This window comes from Numenius arquata, chromosome 9 (genome assembly GCF_964106895.1).
Source record: "Numenius arquata chromosome 9, bNumArq3.hap1.1, whole genome shotgun sequence".
NCBI classification, from domain to species: Eukaryota; Metazoa; Chordata; class Aves; order Charadriiformes; family Scolopacidae; genus Numenius; species Numenius arquata.
The window spans coordinates 28,923,081-28,941,791 of NC_133584.1; the positions used below are offsets into that span (position 1 = coordinate 28,923,081).

Consider the following 18,711-nt stretch of genomic DNA (forward strand, 5'->3'; position numbering starts at 1 on the left):
CAAGGTGAGAAAGTTGTGACCTTAGAACTGTATCGTGAAAGGTGTTGCAACGCAGTGCTGAGCGCAAGCCATCACCCTTAATGCAATTCAACAACTCGCAGACTTGCAGAGACAGTGTTCTGGTTAAAAACAGAATAAAAAAGACTCTATAGGATAATTTTCTTCCAAGAAAAAGACTCTGGATGGAACACCTATTTCACTGCCCTGTGGAAGAGCAAAAATCACTGAAAAGTAGTTAATGAAGAAGAGAGCTACTGGGTAAGACAACCACCTTTCCTCATCTCATGAAGTCCGGTGATGCCTCCCAAACCAGTAGACCTGAGTAAAAACCATCGATCACCACCCTCTGAGCCAGTTTCCTGCCCCTCTCGCAGACCACCCAGCCGGTCTGTGTCTTCCCAGCTTGTCCGGGAGAAGGCTGTGGGAAACAGCGTTGAACACTTTGCTGACATCCAGGCAAAAAAACATCCACTGCTCTCCCCACGTCGACAGAAAACGTTATTTTGTTGTAGGAGGCGGTCAGGTTAGTGACATGCTGTACCTTTGGCAAATCCCCGTTGTCTTTTCCCAATCATCCGCTGAAGCAGGTGTTGTACCTCTGTTTGGGTTCGGCAGAGCCTGGGTTAAGAGTGACACGTATTGGTAAATACGGATAGCAAACACTGAGCAGACCAGAAGATGACTCACTAGAGGACAGCTTGGCCTGCCCTCTGGTAACAGAAGGCTGACAATGTGGTTTTGTACACCAAACTGTAAATGACAATCTGTCATCTGAAAACACGCAGACTGTAGCAAAAAACCCCCCCCACCAAACCCAACAAAAAACCCCATCTTAGAATAGAATAGTGCAGTTGGAAGGAACCTGCAACAATCATCTAGTCCAACTGATGACCTGTCCACTTCAGGGCTGACCAAAAGTTAGAGCATATTATTCAGGGCATTGTTCAATGCTTTTTAAACACTGACAGGCTTGGGACATCAACCACACTTCCAGGAAGCCTGTTGCAGTGTCTGACCACCCTCTTGGTAAAGAAATGCTTCCTGATGTCCATCTGAACCTCCACTGGAACAGCTTTGAACCACTGCCACATGTCCTGTCACTGAATCCCAGGGAGAGGAGATCAGCACCTCTCTCTCCATGTCCGTTCCTCAGGAAGCTGTAGGGATCAATGAGGTCACCTCTCAGCCTCCTTTTCTCCAAGCTAGACAAACCCAAAGTCCCCAGCCGCTCCTCACAGGACATACCCTCCTGCCCTTCACCAGCTTTGTTGCCCTCCTCTGGATGCATTCAAGGACCTTCACATCCTTCTGGAATGGTAGGGCCCAGAGCTGCACACAGTGCTCAAGGTGAGGCTGCACCAGCGCTGAGCACAGCAGGACGATTCCTTCTCTGGACCGGCCAGTTGTGCTGTGCTTGATGCCCCCCAGGGTGCAGTTTGCCCCTCCTGGGGCAAACCAGCCAGCCCTGCTGGCTTCTACAGAGCCTGCTGCCAGCCAGCACCCCAGGCCCCCTTCTGCAGAGCTGCTCTCCAGCCACTCCTCTCCCCGTTTATAGTTGTGCCCAGAGTTACTCTGTCCCAGGTGCAGAATCGGCACTTGGACTTCTTAAATTTCATGCCATTGGTGACTGCCCGATGCTCCAATCTATCCAGATCCCTCTGCAAGGCCTCTTGTCCCTCAAGACAGTCCACAGCACCTCCCAGTTTGGTATCGTGAGCAGAACTGCTAATGGGGCTGCATCCAGATCACTGACAAAAATAGCACTCTCCCTAGGACTGAGCCCTGAGCCCGTTGTCGGCCAGATGTAGCCCCACTCACTGTAACCCCTTGAGCCCTGCCATCCAGACAGTTCTTCACCCAGCGCACCACGTACCGGCTCATCCCACAGTTGGACAACTTGTCCAGCAGGATGCTGTGAGGGACAGTTTCAAAAGCCTTACTAAAATATTTAGTAAAAAATACTCAAACTGAGGAAACAGAGATATTGGTGGAATCTGTGGATGATCAAGCAAGATCCCAAGTCAAAAGGATTATTCCATAATAATCAGTGACTCCTAAGAGGTGTAAGAGACCCATCCAAAGATCCCTTACCCTCCCACAAGCGTCCCCGGCCAGACTGTATGGACGTGCAGCACAAGCTCGAGGGAGCAGACAAAAGCGATGAGAGAATGCACAAGTACAATCAGTCTACTTTAAAAATAAGATCCCACTCCCCTTCCACTAGGTCTTGCTCTGACTTCTGATACTTTCCTACACCGTCTTCTCTCTCTTGGCCTCCTCCTTGATTAAGGCTGTTTTTTTTATGTATCTTTCACAATCAGGGATCCCCTCAAACGCCCAATAGGCTGATTTTATTTTCCTACTATTCTGTTTTTCTGACTATTGCCAGATTTTCCAAGCTGCTTTTGGGTAACAGCTGCCTGTACCATTCGGTGGCCTCACTGACTCAAGCAGGGCACCGGATGTGGGCACCAGTCTGCCCGCTGGCTGGGGAGCCTCAGAGCAACCTCTCCCAGGGTAAGGGGGCACCTCGGGAAAATAAACTAGTACTGGTATGCAAAAAAATCTCTTTTGCCTCAATATACCACATGCACAGTGCAGAGAAAACTCTGGGTGATTTTAAAATGACTGTCATTATCTCCACTCAGGTTAATTTTTTTTAGCTTGCTCATTGTGATGGATGCAGATTTTACATAAAATCATTAGGATAATGGCTCTTGCCCTCTGTAAGAGCCAATCAGGAAGACAGGGAAGACTGGAAGACAAGGAAGCAGGAAGTAACTGCCAGACAGATGTGAGATCCCTTCCCTCAGCCTGGCTGCTGATACTTCCCCTCCGGCTGATAGTACTCAGAAGTAGTGTCCAGGACGGCAAAGCTGTACCTGCATGGTGTACCTGGGACAACACTTGGTGCCAGGTTGGGGACCAATTGGGGACAGCCTGCAGGTGGCAACGTTAAAAAGGCCATAACCTGATGCTGTTGTGAGCTTTTGGACAAGCATATGAGATCAAAACCAGTGAGGAAGAGTATCCACAGGTTCCAAGTGAGAAAATGCCTTCTCTGGCTGGTGAAACGCCACTAATAAATTAGAGCAAAGCAAGGGGAAAGAGAGCTGGAATATCCACACGCAGTATCTGCACACTTGGTTTTATAGGAAACAGGAAACCCACATTGTTAAACCCAGTAGAGTGCTCTACTTCAGAAAGAGCAGGCACCCCTGAAAAGAGAAACCATGTTCCTTTACTTGTTCCATCACACTAAAGAAATACACAAGGAACGTTCCACGTGCGTGCTTGATCCATCAGTTTGTTCATGGCTAAAGTGCAGTTACCAAGCTAGAGATGCCATCCTCACGTGATGGTATCTATCTGCTCCCTTCTCAGTGCATGTTGCTCTCAGGAACTGGAGGGCAGCATCTTGTAGGGATTGAGGATCCCTTTAGGGTCTAACATGGCTTTGAAACGCTTCATGAGAAGGACTGCCTCGTTGGGCTTGCTGTACTGAATGAACTGCTTTTTCTTGAAGCCCAGTCCGTGCTCTGCACTGATACTGCCATTGTGTCTTGCAGTCCACTCGTACACAAATGGCTCGATGGCATCCAGCAGGGAATGGCTATAGGACTCTGCCGTGATGTTCAAGTGCAAGTTTCCGTCTCCTGGAAGAGAACATTGCAGAAGTGGGTGTGTAAGAAAAACTCAGTGGCCCTACCATAGAGATTTATTACTGTCTCCTCCAGGCACTCAAACAAAGGTGCCTTTGTTAGTCTCCAAACTGTGCAGAAAAGGAGAAGTTCACTATCCTTCTACAAACATCAAGCCTCTCCATGCACAAATAATTCAAATAGGATCTTTGTTCTTCCACGCTTCCAGTACAATATTTGAGGAAGCGTTCTGAGTTAAGCTACTTTCAAATTCCCACTCTTGTGATTTTAAAATCCAAACAACTGTGCTGCACTATTGTCCCACTAGCAAGATGGCCTGGCAAAGACTTCCCCAATGCCATTTCATAATGATCATTAGATTTTAATACGGTCCCTCATCACTTTCTCTCTCCCTATTATCTTTGTGCAATGTTCTAAATGCACTTTGGCACTGTGTCAACAGAAACAAAGCAAGCAGAACATTTCCTCCCTTTGCCACTTGGGTGCAATGGTATTTGATTAAGGACATAGCTGCTGGGTATTCAGAAGGTAGAACACACAAAAGACAAACACAACTTACTCATTCTCACTCCGGAACCTCTTCCTGCATCCCAGCAAACCCTCGCAGCACACAGGTTAAACCTCAACACCAAGAGCTAACAGAGGCGGCCTTTGTTATGCAGACTTGTCTTTCCCTGTCTTTCAAATCAAGCGTGCTGAAGTGTGTTCTGTTCTTCTTTAGTTATTTATTTATTAACAGAACAGCTCTGCTAAGCTACCAATTTACATGAAATCAAATGAGTTTCAAAGCATTCTGACAAATGCACTGGTCCTTTCTGTGCATTATCTTTATCAATCTTTTGGAGGGTTAACGACTCAGACATAATTGATTTCCAGTAAGACCGATCACTTTGGAGCGGAGTGTTTATTTACCAACTGTGTCTAAGTACATTAATCAAACTGATGGTCCAATTAAACAACCTACATACTTCAATAGAAAGTACAGAGCAAGAAGATACAAACGATGAGTTCAGTGGCTGGCCGGCTAGCAATCTGCCATTAATATATGGAATGCAGCCCGAAAGCAATGAAATTCAGACACGAAGAACCTTATGCAGCCTCCTCTCCTGCCAGCCCTCGGCAAACCGCCGCGGCGGGGGCTGCGGCGTCCAACCGGGGCGGGACCGAGCCGGAGAGGGGCGCCCCGCAGACGGAGCAGCCGAGGCAGCGCGGAGAGGCCCGAAGCGAGTCGGGAATCTCGCGAGGGAGCCGCGAGGCTGACGGGGCCGGGGGCGGGGCGGGCGAGCCGCGGCAGAGGAGGAGCGCGCGCGCGGGGGGGGGCCGGTCCCCGCCCGGCGCCGGAGGAGACGCGGCCCCGGGGCGGCCGAAAACCGCCGCGGGGAAGGACGCGGGAACTCGGGCCGAGCTCCCGCAGAAACAGGCGGCCGAGCGGGCCTCGGGCCGCAGCCGAACGGCCGAGCCCGGCGGGTGTTCCCGGGGGAGCCGGAGACGCCGCCGTCAAATACGCCGCCCGCAGCGGCGGAAAGGCCGGCGGGAGCGAAACGGATCGGCGGAGCCGTACCCTGGGGCGGAGGCAGCGGGTAGAGGCTCCGCAAGGAGCGGGTGATCTCCTTTCAGGCGGAAGGGAGGGACTTAAGGGACGATGGGGAAGGGAGGCGGGTCCCTCCTCGGAGGGGCCGGCAGAACCCCCCCGGGCCCCCCTCGCCTTCCCGGCCGCACGGGCACGGTAGGTGCGGGGCTCTGGAAATGGAGGGGCAGGTAAACGGGGACGGGGAGGAAGACCCACGCAGTGAGTCGCCCAGGGCCGGTCACCCACCCCCACGCCTGAGGACTTCCTCGACAAAGGGAAAAAGGAAGGTAATGGCGGCGGGTGACTCCTTCTGCGGGGAGCCCCGTTTGCGGACCGGATCCGTCCCACAGGGAAGTCGGCTGCCTCCCTGGGGCCGGGATTAGGGATATACAGAAGAGTCTCCCTACCCCGGTCCGGCCCTCGGATTACTCTCCGTTACTAGTATTTCAAGTCGGCGGCGATGAGGTGGCTACCAGTAGTCCAAGGGCGATGAGGAGAGACTTCAGGGCCCTGGGACGGGTGGTTAAGGGATCGGGAGCACGAGCTGTGTTCTCCTCTATCCCACCACTTGCGGGAACTGATGAGGGGACAAACGGGAAGAGCCAGCAGACGAACTCCTGGCTCCGAGGCTGGTGTAACCGGCAGGACTTTGGTTTCTTTGATCGTGGGATGATCTACAGGACACCAGAACCGGTGGGACAAGCCCTACCCGAAGGGGAAGAAGAATACTGGGGCGAGAATCAGCGGGGCTCATTGAAAGGGCTTTAAACTAGGTTTGAAGGGGGATGGGGGTGAAACCAGGATTACTAAAGAGGAGCCTGGGAGCAGATTACCAGTGCTGGTGGGTAAAAGCGCTAGCGAGGTCCTGCGGCCTGTTGTCTCAGCAGAGGTGGGGGCTGGTAACCCGTGTGGTGATGACATCAGGGACGGCGATAGGCTGGCAACCACAGAAGGGTCTGGGCATGGTCGAGGGGTAATTGGGGCTCGGCCCCCCCATAGAAGTGGCAGGAAAATTAGCCCGGCTAAAGCGCATCTACACAAATGCACGCAGTTTGGGCAACAAACAGGAGGAGCTGGAGACCGTTGTTCAGCAGGAAAACTATGATATAGTTGCCATCACAGAAACGTGGCAGGAAGACTTACACAGCTGGAGCGCTGCAGTCGATGGCTACCAACTCTTCGGAAGGGATAGACAAGGAAGGAGAGGTGGTGGGGTCTCCCTCTATGTTAGAGACGGATTTGAATGCCTAGAACTTAATAACGGGAATGACAGTGTAGAGTGTTTATGGGTTAGAATCAAGGGGAAGGCCAACAAGGCAGACATCGTGGTGGGAGTTTATTCCAGACCCCCAAACCAGGACGTAGAAGTCGATGAAATAATTCTATCGGCAACTGGCAGAGCTCTCGCGATCACTCACCCTTGTTCTCGTGGGGGACTTCAACTTCCCGGATATCTGCTGGAAATATAACACAGCAGAGAGGGAACAGTCCCAGAGGTTCCTGGAGTGTGTGGAAGACAACTTCCTAACACAGCTGGCGAGCGAGCCAACCAGGGAGAGCGCCCTACTGGACCTGCTGCTTGTTAACAGAGAAGGTCTGGTGGGGGATGTAAAGGTTGAAGGTCGTCTTGGGCAGAGTGATCGTGAAATCATAGAGTTTTCAATTCTTGCAGAAGCAAGACAGGGAGCCAGCAGACCTGCCACCTTGGGCTTCCGAAGGGCAGACTTTGGCCTGTTTAGGAGCATGGCTGAGAGTGTCCCTTGGGAGACAGTCCTGAAGGGCTTAGGTGCCCAGGAAGGCTGGTCATACTTCAAGGAGGAACTCTGAAAAGCACAGGAGGCCATTCCCAGGTCCCATAAAACGAGCCGATGGGGAAGACCACCAGCCTGGCTAAATAGAGGGCTTTGGCTGGACCTCAGGGAGAAAAGGAAAGTCTACGATCTCTGGAAAAGTGGGTTGGTTACTTATGAGCAATATCAAGGTGTAGTGAAGATAGGCAGGGGAAAAATTAGAAGGGCAAAAGCCCAAGCAGAACTTAACTTGCCTACCACAGTTAAAGATAACAAGAAGAGTTTTTTTCAGTATATCAATAAAAAAAAGGAAGGCTAGGGAAAATGTAGGCCCACTGATGAATGAGGTGGGTGCCTTGGTGGTGGAAGACGCAGAGAAGGCGGAGTTGCTGAATGCCTTCTTTGCTTCAGACTTCACTGCCAATGCTGCTCTTCATGAATCCCAGACCCTGGAGACAAGGGGGAAGGTCTGGAGAGAGGAAGACTTTCCCTCTGTTGGGGAGGATGGGTTAGAGACCACTTGGCCAAACTAGACATCCACAGGTCCATGGGCCCTGACGAGCTGCAGCCACGAGTGCTGAGAGAACTGGCAGATACTATTGCTGAGCCACTCTCCATCATTTTTGAGAGGTCTTGGAGAACAGGAGAAGTGTCTGAGGACTGGAGGAAGGCAAATATCACACCAGTCTACAAAAAGGCAAGAAGGAGGACTCAGGGAACTACAGGCCAGTTAGTCTCACCTCTGTCCCTGGGAAAATAATAGAGCGACTCGTTCTGGAAATCATCTTCAAACACACTGAAGATCAAGAAGTTATTAGAAGTGGTCAACATGGATCTACCAAGGGTGAATCATGCTTGACCAATCTGATAGCCTTCTATGACGTTATAACTGGATGGCTAGATGAGGGGAGAGCAGCAGATGTCATCTACCTTGACTTCAGCAAGGCTTTTGACGCTGTCTCCCATAACATCCTCATTAGAAAATTAAGGAAGTGTGGGCTAGACGAGGGGGCAGTGAGGTGGATTGAGAGCTGGCTGTGTGACAGAACTCAGAGGGTTGCGATTAATGGAGCAGGGTCGAGTTGGAGGCCTGTAACCAGCGGTGTCCCCCAGGGGTCAATACTTGGTCCAGTTTTGTTCAACATATTCGTCAATGACCTGGACGAGGGGACAGAGTGTATCCTCAGCAAGTTCGCTGATGATACCAAACTGGGAGGGCTGGCCGACACTCCAGAGGGCTGTGCCGCCATCCAGCGAGATCTGGACAGGCTGGAGAGCTGGGCAGAGAAGAACCTAATGAGGTTTAATAAAGGTAACTGTAGGGTCCTGCACCTGGGGAGGAAGAACCCCAGGCACCAATATAGGTAGGGGTGGATCTTCTGGAAAGCACTACTGAGGAGAAGGATCTGGGAGTCCTGGTGGATAACAAACTTTCCATGAGCCAGCAATGTGCTCTTGTCGCCAAGAGGGCCAATGGGATCCTGGGCTGCGTAGGGAAGAGTGTGGCCAGTAGGTGGAGGGAGGTCATTCTCCCCCTCTACTCTGCACTGGTGAGGCCACAACTGGAATACTGCATCCAGTTCTGGGCTCCCCAGTTCAAGAGAGACAGGGAACTGCTGGAGAGAGTCCAGCGTAGGGCAACAAAGATGATGGAGGGATTGGAGCATCTCCCTGATGAGGAAAGGCTGAGAGAGCTGGGACTCTTCAGCCTGGAGAAGAGAAGGCTGAGGGGAGACCTTATCTATGTTTACAAGTACCTAAAGGGTGGGTTGAAGGAGGATGGAGCCGGACTCTTTTCAGTGGTTGCCAGCAATAGGACGAGGGGCAACAGACACAAGCTGGAACATGGGAAGTTCCATTCAAATATGAGGAAAAACTTCTTTCTGGTGAGGGTGCCAGAGCCCTGGAACAGGCTGCCCAGGGAGGGTGTGGAGTCCCCTTCTCTGGAGATCTTCAAGCCCCGCCTGGATGCAGTCCTGAGTGATGTGCTCTGGGCAACCCTGCTTTAGCAGGGGAGTTGGGCTAGATGATCTCTAGAGGTCCCTTCCAACTCTGACAATTCCGTGATTCCATGATTTAGTCTATGCCTCCCACTGATCTAAAAACAACCTTTAAAACTACTAGGAAGTTGTACAGCAAAACCCAGAGCACAGAAGAGCAACCACCTCCTTTTCCAGCATCTACACTTACCCAAGTGGCCATAGCCCACTACATTTTTGGCACTCCGGCCCAGCCGAGCCCTGGTGTCACTCACAAGATCATACAGCTTTCCCACAGGTAGAGAGATGTCGTATTTGTAGACATAGCCATCATGAGTGAGGGCCTCTGTGATCCTCTCCCGCAGGCTCCACAGCGTCTGATGAACCAAAGATGAAAGAAATCCAAATAAACCAAGTACCTCTTGGGTTCCATGCTTTGTAGCAAAAAGGGAAAAAGAGCCTTGCTTCTTTACATATAACAACAACTTCTGATTTCCCTCGATATCCTCTGCCTCTTGGAAGCTAGTTATAACGCTTTCTCGGCAGCACCACACAGTAAAGCGATACACCAACTCCTCAAGTTTGACAGTACCCCAAACAAAGAACAAGGCATGGACATTCTCTCCAAACCGGTCTTGGGCTTCCCAAGAAGCAGGGATGTGCCTCCTCCAGTTTATTCCTGCAAGGCTCAGTTTGGGAACTGGGGCTGGAAGAAACACGGGTCAGTGTAAGAGACTCACGTTCACCGAGCAAACACAAACCGCTCTCCTTCTCAATGACACGCTGTGTGTCCGTCTTGTCCCGCGAGACCGCAGTCTCTGGCTCTAACACACTGGCCTACAGGACTTTGCTTACTCCTGGCCTTGCTGACAACTGAGCTCCTGGTTTAGAGAGTTTTCAGGCAGTTTGGGACCTACCCCAGCAACTACTGAAAGATGTAATTCATTATTACGATCTTCTTACAAGAGAAAACATCCACTGAAACCCCCAATACTCAGGGCTTTCTGGGAAGAATCAGCAGTGTTAGCGTTCTTATTCAGTATGCCAAATAAGCTACCAGATCACTCAGGGACATTTATGCCAAACATCAGTCTGAACATTTCCCTATTAAAAATACAAATCCAAATACAGAATCAAGTCAAAGGGATTTTCACAAGAGGAAATGATGACTTGCCTTTATTTTCTTATCATCTGTTGCCACAGTTCCATCAGTGACCAAACCAGAAGTCATGGCCTGTTCTAGGAAGTCGTTCAATTTTTCTTCATCATGGGTCGAGCTGGAGCCCGAAGTTTCAATTAAAACATAAAAAGGGCTGCCTGAAAGTGAGGGGAAACAGAATAAGCAGATGCTCTGGGGTAAAGGCACAGGAATTCAGTGCAGGTTCTGGAGCTTTTCCTAAGCTTGGCACATTTCATGAGGTCACTCTACTGCCCAGATTCTCAGATGCCACGTGGAAGCGCAGCTCAAGTAGCAATCTTTTCTCTGTAGGGAACTTCACTTATATGCTCCATCCTTTACCCAGCCACCGCTTTTCAGAAAACTAGCAGTTTTGCGGCCACAAGTAGAAGTAAAAAGTCTCACCATTAAATACTCCCACCAAATGTATCTGTAATTGTATACTGGGTATGAAAATTACGAGGAATGTCCACACAGAATGGTCGGGCTTGGAAGGGACTTCTGGAGATCATCTAGTCCAACCCCCTGCCAGAGCAGGTCCACCCAGAGCAGGTTGCACAGCAACATGTCCAGGCGGGGTTTGAATCTCTTCAGAGGAGACTCCACCACCTCCCTGGGCAGCCTGTTCCAGGGCTCTGCCACCCTCAAAGGAAAGAAGTTTTTCCTCATTTTGAGATGGAATTTCCTGTGTTCCAGCTTGTGCCCACTGCCCCTTGTCCTGTCCCTGGGCACCACTGAACAGCCTGACACCATACTCTTGCCACCTGCCCTTTAGATGTTCTAGTCCCCTCAGCATCTTTGTAGCCCTCTGCTGTCCCCTCTCCAGCAGTTCCCTGTCCTTCTTGAACTGGGGAGCCCAGAACTGGACACAGTGCTCCAGATGGGGCCTCACCACGGCAGAGCAGAGGGGGACCTGCTGGCCACACTTCTTGATGCACCCCAGGAGACCATCGGCGCTCTTGGCCACAAGGGCACATTGCTGGCTCATGGGCATCCTGTTGTCCACCAGGACTCCCAGGTCGTCTTCCTCAGAGCTGCTCTCCAGCAGGTCAGCCCCCAACCTGTACTGGTGCAGGGGGTTATTCCTCCCCAGGGGCAGGACCCTACACTTGCCCTTGTTGAACTTCATCAGGTTCCTCTCTGCCCAGCTCTCCAGCCTGTCCAGGTCTCGCTGGATGGTGGCACAGCCTTCTGGCGTGTCAGCCACTCCTCTCAGCTTGGTGTCATCAGCAAACCGGCTGAGGATACACTCTGTCCCTTCATCCAGGTCACTGATGAATATGTTGAAGAGGACTTGACCCAGTATTGACCCCTGGGGAACACCACTTGATACAGACCTCCAACTGGATTCTGTGCCACTAATCATGCCCCTCTGAGCTCTGTCTTTCAGCCAGTTCTGTATCCACCCCACTGTCCATTCATCTAACCCATACTTCCTAGGCTGACCTATGAGGATGCTGTGGGAGACAGGGTCAAAAGCCTTGCTGAAGCCGAGGTAGACAACGTCCACTGCCCTCCCCTCATCCACCCAGCCAGTCATGCCATTGTAGAAGGCTATCAGATTGGTCAGACATTATTTCCCCCTGGTGAATAACACGCTTATTGATATATATATCTATATAGATATATAGTTATAGATAAAACTAGGATAAAAATCCCCAAGCAGCACAATGTCTCTTTCTATAGCACAAATGACACTGGTACCTGCCACTGGGCTGGACAGCTTGAGATGTTTCTCAACCAATTCCATGCACTTCTCGTCCATGAACTCATAGGCAGATAGGATCTCCCCCAGCATGGCTCGGCAGGTTGTAAATGTTTCCAGAACCTTAGCGAAACTCTGACACCCTTCAGACAGAACACAGAGAGGAATCAGGAACAAAAAAATCACCCCCCCAAAACCTTGAAAAACATTTTAAAATGTCTACCAGGCTTGAAGTCATCTCTCCCATCTCCAGGAAATGTAAACTGCTACCCTGTGTGGGTTTAGATCAGCAGCTCCTCTAACAGCTTGAGCTGGGAAAGGTTTCAGAGCAGAACAGTAGAAGGATATAGCAATTAGCCTTTGCTGTGGCAAGGACCTCTTGAACGCTCTAAGACAGTTCATACCAAAATGTCTGCTCCGCCTTCAGCTTTCAGCACAAACAAGAAGGCAACCCAAGAGAAATTTACAGGCCACTGTGAGAGTCCAGGCAAGTTCTGAAGTCCACTGCACATATTCCACAGGTCTGTCAGCACTTGGATTCCACTCTTTCCCTGCTAACAGTTTAGGTCTCTGCTCTCAAGGCCACATTTGATACAAGCAAGCTGTTTGAGAAGTCCCTGCTGGCCTTGTAGGGAGACAAAACCAACCTCTGTGAAGGCTCCCCACAAAGAACTCTGCTAAAAAGCAGACTCAGAAACAGCTTTCAAGCAGCTGTGCCTGGCCAGGTACCCTGCTGATCCAGACCCTGACCTGTAGACTTGACTTTCCAGCGTTGCCTTGTTACTACGGACTCACACAGCGACCGCTGGATTGCGGCTGCCCCTGCCTACTGTCATCAGACTTGCCCTGCTCGGGTACTGTCCAGTGAGGGCACTGTCCTGCCTGCCTCTTCATCCTGCTATTCCTGATCCTTTCCCAGCCTCTGAATTCAACTGTGAAGTTATTAATATCGGCTCCTACCTAGGAACGCCAGATTCACAGCCTTGGGTTTCTGAGGACACAGTATGGAGACAGCAGTGATAACTCCCAAGGTCCCCTCGGATCCGATGAAAAGCTGCTTCAAGTCATAGCCAGTGTTATCTTTGCGCAGAGACGCCAAGCAGTCCAGAGCTGAGCCATCAGCCAGCACCTGTGGGAACACAGAGACCCAGTCAAAGCACCTATGCAGAAATCTGCTGACATAAACTTGTCTACTACAAAGCTGACAAAAAGTTGTCAGTAGACTTGAGCAGCGGACACCAGATGCAGCCCATTCCCACAGTTCCTCCATTCCCAGCTCTTCCTCCCCTCTAAATCCTACCTGAGTCTTCCCTCAAACTTTTCTGCTGCGGTTTTTTTTTTTTTTTACAGTGCTGTTTTGCACATGTTCTAGCAGGACAAGTAATAACAGAGGATCAAGTTTGCTCCACTTTTCTTACCAGTGGTGGACAAGATCAGATGCTCTTTGCATCCCCAGCTCCCGTTATTCAATAGAAACAAGGAATACTATTTGAAACAGTGAACACAGTCAACCAGAATGAAGCAAGCCCTCTACCACTTGAGCCTTGAATCAAGGCTGACTGTCTCTAAGACATGTTATTAAAGGTTGTTTAGATGCTAGGGGGGCTAACCTGAGAGACAAAAGCTCTCCTTTCTGGGCCTACACAATACAACCAAACCAGGCTTTTGTTACCTACCCAATTTATTTCCTATTAGCTCTCTGCTCCTAAGCCCCAAAATCTTTTTGAACCGCCAATCCCAGCCTTTACATGCAGAAGCACAGGCCTGTAGGGCAGACAGGCTGATGAACAGGAAAGACTCCAGGAGAAAGCCAGCAGCCAAACTAACCCAAAGCAGATGGCTCTATTAAAAGTCGAGTGAGCAGCCACTCACTGTGGCTGTAGGATGGCTGACAGTGCTGTAGGATGGACTCAGCAGAGAGTCCCAGAGACCCACTGCTCCACAGAGGAACCAATCTCATGCAGGTAACTTGGGATCACCGAATCTCTCCCTGCCTTCTTTTCACTTCTCTGGATTAGGAAACCACCTAGTATCACTTCTGTCAGCAAGAACAGATGTAGAAGCTGGAAACTGTAGTAGCAGTAACAGGTGCTACATGCATAATGACACTTGTTGCTCCTTCTCAAAAGAGCCATACAAGGGAAAGTTAAGAGCGGAAGTCAAAGAGAGGCACTTGTCTGCATAATGGGTAGCTAAGGGCAAGAACAGCAGGGAAGGGTAAGAAGCAAAGTTTTAGACACAGGAAGGAACTGCCAGGTACTCGCCTTACCGCTTCCAGTCCTAGCACTGTCCCTCGGAGAGAGCCGTATCTCAAGAGCCGCAAGCCTCCAGCATTTGTGGCCACATTGCCACCGATGTGACAGCTGCCTTTCGCTCCCAAGTCAAGTGGCATGATAAACCCCTGCTCCTCCAAGTACTCGTTGAGCTTCTCTAAGACACAGCCAGCTTGGCACACAAGGATTCCTGAAACATAAATGTCCTGCTGGACATAAATAATCCAACATAAATGCCCGTCTGGGCTGATGCCCAAGAAGGCGGCGCCTCCTCAAGAGACGGGGTAAGTACAAGCAGATGCAAACCCTTCTTCCTCCAAAACACTCTGGGATTGGACTTAAACACACAAGCAGTCTGTGCACACTACAGGGCATTGTCCTACCCCTCCTCAAGCCGAGGTGAGCTTCACCATTGCCTTAACATCTGGTCATCCACAACTCTGGACAAGTAAAACACAGTCACATGAAGTGTATCTCTGCCTGTTGTTTTCCCTCTCAGTTTTAAGAACTGAAATACTGAAACCAACCTAATTCCTAAGTCTCCAAATCCAATCAACCTTTAAGTTTTCTCCATTCCTCCCTTCCCTCTGCTAGCGTAGTTATCAGGTGACTTCCTCAACACTGTAATTCTGCTCCACCTGCTGGGTCTCTCATTTAATTTAGGAACAGATAATAGGATGTCCATGTTTCTTTTATCTCTTTCTTCTCTCTGCCTCCAGATGTATTGTTACATCAGCTGCTGTTACAACCTAAGGATTACATCAGCAGCAGGAGCCTGGATGAAACAAACCTCTGATGCCCCTTATGGTGCTGCTGGGCTGAACCTTGCTGATCCTGCAGCTATCAGCTCCCAGGAAAATCGCTGGTTTAGGGCCTGGTGCTCATTTCTGTCCCTCACATCTCTACAATATTTACCAGACACCTTGTCAAAGCTGATGATCCGGTTCATGAGAACAGTGGAGAGAATGATCTCATCAAAGACAGGAACACTGCCTCCAACAAGGCCTGTGTTACCCCCCTGCGGGTTCACTGCCAGGTTCCTCTCATAGCAGTACCTAGAAGAAAAAGGTCTCTGAAGTCTTATGCATTTTAAGGCCATAATCCAGTCTATCAGAAGAGTTTCATGTCCACATGAGACTCTACTGTTAAGAGAGTGCTCAACACTACTTAAAATTAAGCAGCATTTAGCCTAAAGATTCAATTGATACAAAGGGACAGTTTCATTGCAAAAGTGAGAAATCATAGCTCCTCACTAAACTCACCCCAGCAGTGAGCAAAGGAACAAACCCTTGGGGTTACCCCCACGTACATTGACAGCTCTGCCACCAACATCTGCCTGGAAATCACAGCTCACTCTGCTTATACATAAGCTATTTATGTGGCAGTCTCTGCTAACAACATGAATTCCTCAGTGGGCTCTGACAGACAACCTCTGGCAGCAGTTTAAGACATTACTGTCCTCCTCCACCCCTCAATTAATTAATCAGGCAATGATGCATGTGCACCTGTGCCTCAGCGGCTTCATCTTCCAGCCTGCCATATCCCCGTGAAGCACCACCCGTCCCATCCTCTCCAAACTCACAGAAGTTCTTGCACAACGGATGGCACAAAGCTGTGCTGCCCCAGCAGTCCCTTTAGAAGCCCTGACTTCACTGTGCTCCAGGAATCTGTTTTAACAGAGCCAGGAGCAGGTTCACGCAGCCAGTAGCTCTTCAGCCAAACGGCGATCCTGCATACATGTGCCCAGCTGAAGCCAGGGAAGTGCTTCGATTCGGTGGACAAAACATTACCTCCTCAAACTGCCCCATGCTGGCCTAACCTTCTTTAGTTTTTCAGATGGACCCTCTTGAATCCCTCAACACAACTGCTCCTCTTGAGCACTGGTACAGTGTCTTAATTTTGACACCTTAGTAGAGCAGGAAATCAGTCCCGTCATCAGTACCGAATCCACTGCCTTATCTCTCCCCCACTCCATTTCTCTCCTCCACACTAAGCATTCTTAAGACGCTTCTACTCAAACCCACCAACTTTGATCTGAGAAGTCTGCTGCTGTCTGCTCAGCCTTTGCAAGGACATCTGGCCAGGAAAGATGAATTTGGTTTTGTAAAACAAATGCAAGTTCAGAGTTTGTTTCTGCCTGATACTGGCATGACACCATCAGCCCAGAAAAGCCGAGGGCCAGGGAGAGCGCTGGGCCTGAGAAATACACGGCACAAGTGGAAGTTCCTTTCTGCCGTGAAAAATTTCAGCTCTCTACGTGAAAACATTCCTAATTAGGATCCTGTAGGTTTTTTTTAGATAAGCAACACTGCCTACCCATAGGTACATGTATTTTTCCAGACTAGCAAGAGCATGCAGTGTCTCCTGTCCTGGGAGCAGCTGGAACAAAAGGTACATCAGGAAACCTGTGCAGTCCAAGAGCAGTGGGGATATAAAGAACAGAAGGGAGAGCTGAAGTCACCAGTGCTCAACAACAAGACGCACAGTCAAGAAGAAAACAGTTTCAGCAATCCCAATACTTGAGCGATCAGTGCCTGAACGCACAGATGTTCCCTTCGACTGCTGGACCCTCCCAGAATAAACCTGAGTTTCCTGCAGAAAAGCTGCATGTTACCTGAGAACCTGAGACACCTCTGCTGTTGTCTGTGGCTTCAACATCAGCTTGCTACAGCCTGCAATGAAAGCAAGGGACTCTCAAGGCAAGTTGTGGGATCTACAGAGGTCAGAAAGAAAAAGGTGGTAGAGCATGATGTCCAAAATAACAACTCTCCCTCTACTGTGAGGCAGAGACATTTTAAGCAGTTTGAAAACAAACATTTTCAATAACGGGCTTTCCCTAAAGCACTGTAAAAGCTTTGTCTGTATATGTCAACTTGGTCACCAGTGGGGGCAATGGGAAATGTTTTATATTCTTGATAATAGGGATAAGAGTGTCTTCACAAACAGGTGATGAAGTACAGATATGAGTATCTCCACAAACAGGGAAGTTAATTTAAATTGCAAGAGTAAGATAACTGAAGGAAATAGGAGAGTTAATTGAAACTGCAGGACTGAGACAACTGAAAAATAGGGGAATTAACTGAAAATGTAAAAGTTAAACAATTATAAAACTGCAAAAGCTAAACTTTGATGTAACAGGCGGATCGAGAAGTCTGTACCTTCCAAGTCCCTCAACCCACGGGGAAAGGAAGAGGGTTACATGCGGCCAGGGAATTAGGATAAAACAAAGGCTGCGTCCTCTGGAAAACTGAGAGACCCCACAGGGGAATGCCCCAGTGGACTCTCCCTTTATTCAAATAAAGTCTTTGCAGGACTCCTCTCTCCTTTTTGAACATCAACCTCTGGCTACAGGATTTTCGGCATGTTTTCATGAAATCTTTGACAAAAGTAACAGAAAAATCACAACACTTGTTTTCTGAGGTTCAGCCAAACCTTCAGCTTCTGTTAACTGACCCAATTTGTTTCAGGAAAAAAATTAATAAGTTAACGGGGCTCAGATTCTTTTTTTAAGAAAAGTCTAAAAGATTACCAGAAATTAGGTAGTTCTCAAAGGAATATTTTCTATTAGGAAAAGTCATTTTGCCTGGTCTGTAAAGACATGGTCTGCTATAAAGATGAGATCTTCTTTGGCAGGCTTTTCATTCTGGTGCCCTAACGGGAGCAGGGTGCAGGCTTTACCAACACCGAGAAATAAAACAAGCTCGCTCACTCACCTCGGACTGATTTAAGCCAGTCCACATTAAATGGTTTCAACTCCTCCGGATTTGTGATGACTCTACCTGGCATTACGCCCTCAAAGAAAGCCACGTCGCTGTCAGACAGAGGGGAAAAGGGCAGGCGCTGCACTCTGTAACGCTCGCTAGTCAGCATGACCTCCTGGAAGCTGGGGGAGGCTGCGTGGAGCGCTCTCCCGCCCCGAGGCCTCAGGCCCCACAGCCTGGAAACCACACTGGCGGGCACTCCCGGCGGCTTCCTCTGCTGAAGCGTCCCCGGGGCAGAGCTCTGTGCCAAGGTCCTCCTGTGGAAGCTCGTCAGCCATCTTAGCTGATCCCAGCGACCGGGGGCCGCAGAGGAAACCCCCATCCTCACCCTGGAAAGCAGAAGCCTAGCTCGTGTGCAAGCTCCCCTCCTCACCGCCCCGGCTCTGGGGGGCTCCTCTCCCGGACGAAGCAGCTTGTGAGGAGCTGGGAACAGGCCCCCGCCCGTGTGACAACCACCCACCAGGCGCTACCCCGGGCTGGGGGACACCCATCGCGTAGCGCCTCAGATAGACGCTCTCCCGTGGCCAACCACCCGCCAAACCCCAGTCGGACCACGGCAACCTCACGCACCCCTCGGGGGAGGGCAAACCCGTCCCGCCCCGCTTCTGGGCCCAGCAGCGCCGTGCCCGTCCCGCCGGAGGTAGCGATAGCCGGGCAGCCCCGAAGCGGCCGGGCCGAGGGGCGCGTTGCCACCGCGCATGCGCGCAGCGGCGGCGGGCGGCAGCGCCCCCTGCCGGCGGGAGGCCGCCGCAGCGCCCCCCTGCGGCATCCCACGGGTCCTAGCGCCCGCCCGG

The 18,711-nt window shown here is 50.4% G+C and overlaps 1 protein-coding gene across 2 annotated transcripts; it reads right to left on the minus strand.

Annotated features, from left to right (window-relative positions):
- Positions 1 to 3,115: 3,115 nt before the first annotated feature.
- D2HGDH (D-2-hydroxyglutarate dehydrogenase) lies at positions 3,116 to 18,626 on the minus strand. 2 transcript variants are annotated; one of them, XM_074153163.1, is made up of 10 exons: positions 18,488 to 18,626; positions 17,870 to 18,246; positions 16,771 to 16,828; positions 15,072 to 15,211; positions 14,153 to 14,346; positions 12,844 to 13,012; positions 11,883 to 12,026; positions 10,176 to 10,318; positions 9,213 to 9,378; positions 3,116 to 3,656 (listed from the first exon to the last, which is right to left on the minus strand). In XM_074153163.1, the coding sequence occupies exons 2-10, from the start codon at positions 18,237 to 18,239 to the stop codon at positions 3,397 to 3,399; spliced, it is 1,644 nt and encodes a 547-aa protein (XP_074009264.1). In that variant the 5' UTR covers positions 18,240 to 18,246; positions 18,488 to 18,626; the 3' UTR covers positions 3,116 to 3,396. The 2 variants fall into 2 exon arrangements, with proteins under 2 accessions (XP_074009264.1, XP_074009265.1); XM_074153164.1 differs by lacking the exons at positions 16,771 to 16,828; positions 17,870 to 18,246; positions 18,488 to 18,626 and having other exon boundaries at positions 14,153 to 14,362; positions 15,072 to 15,095.
- Positions 18,627 to 18,711: the final 85 nt, after the last annotated feature.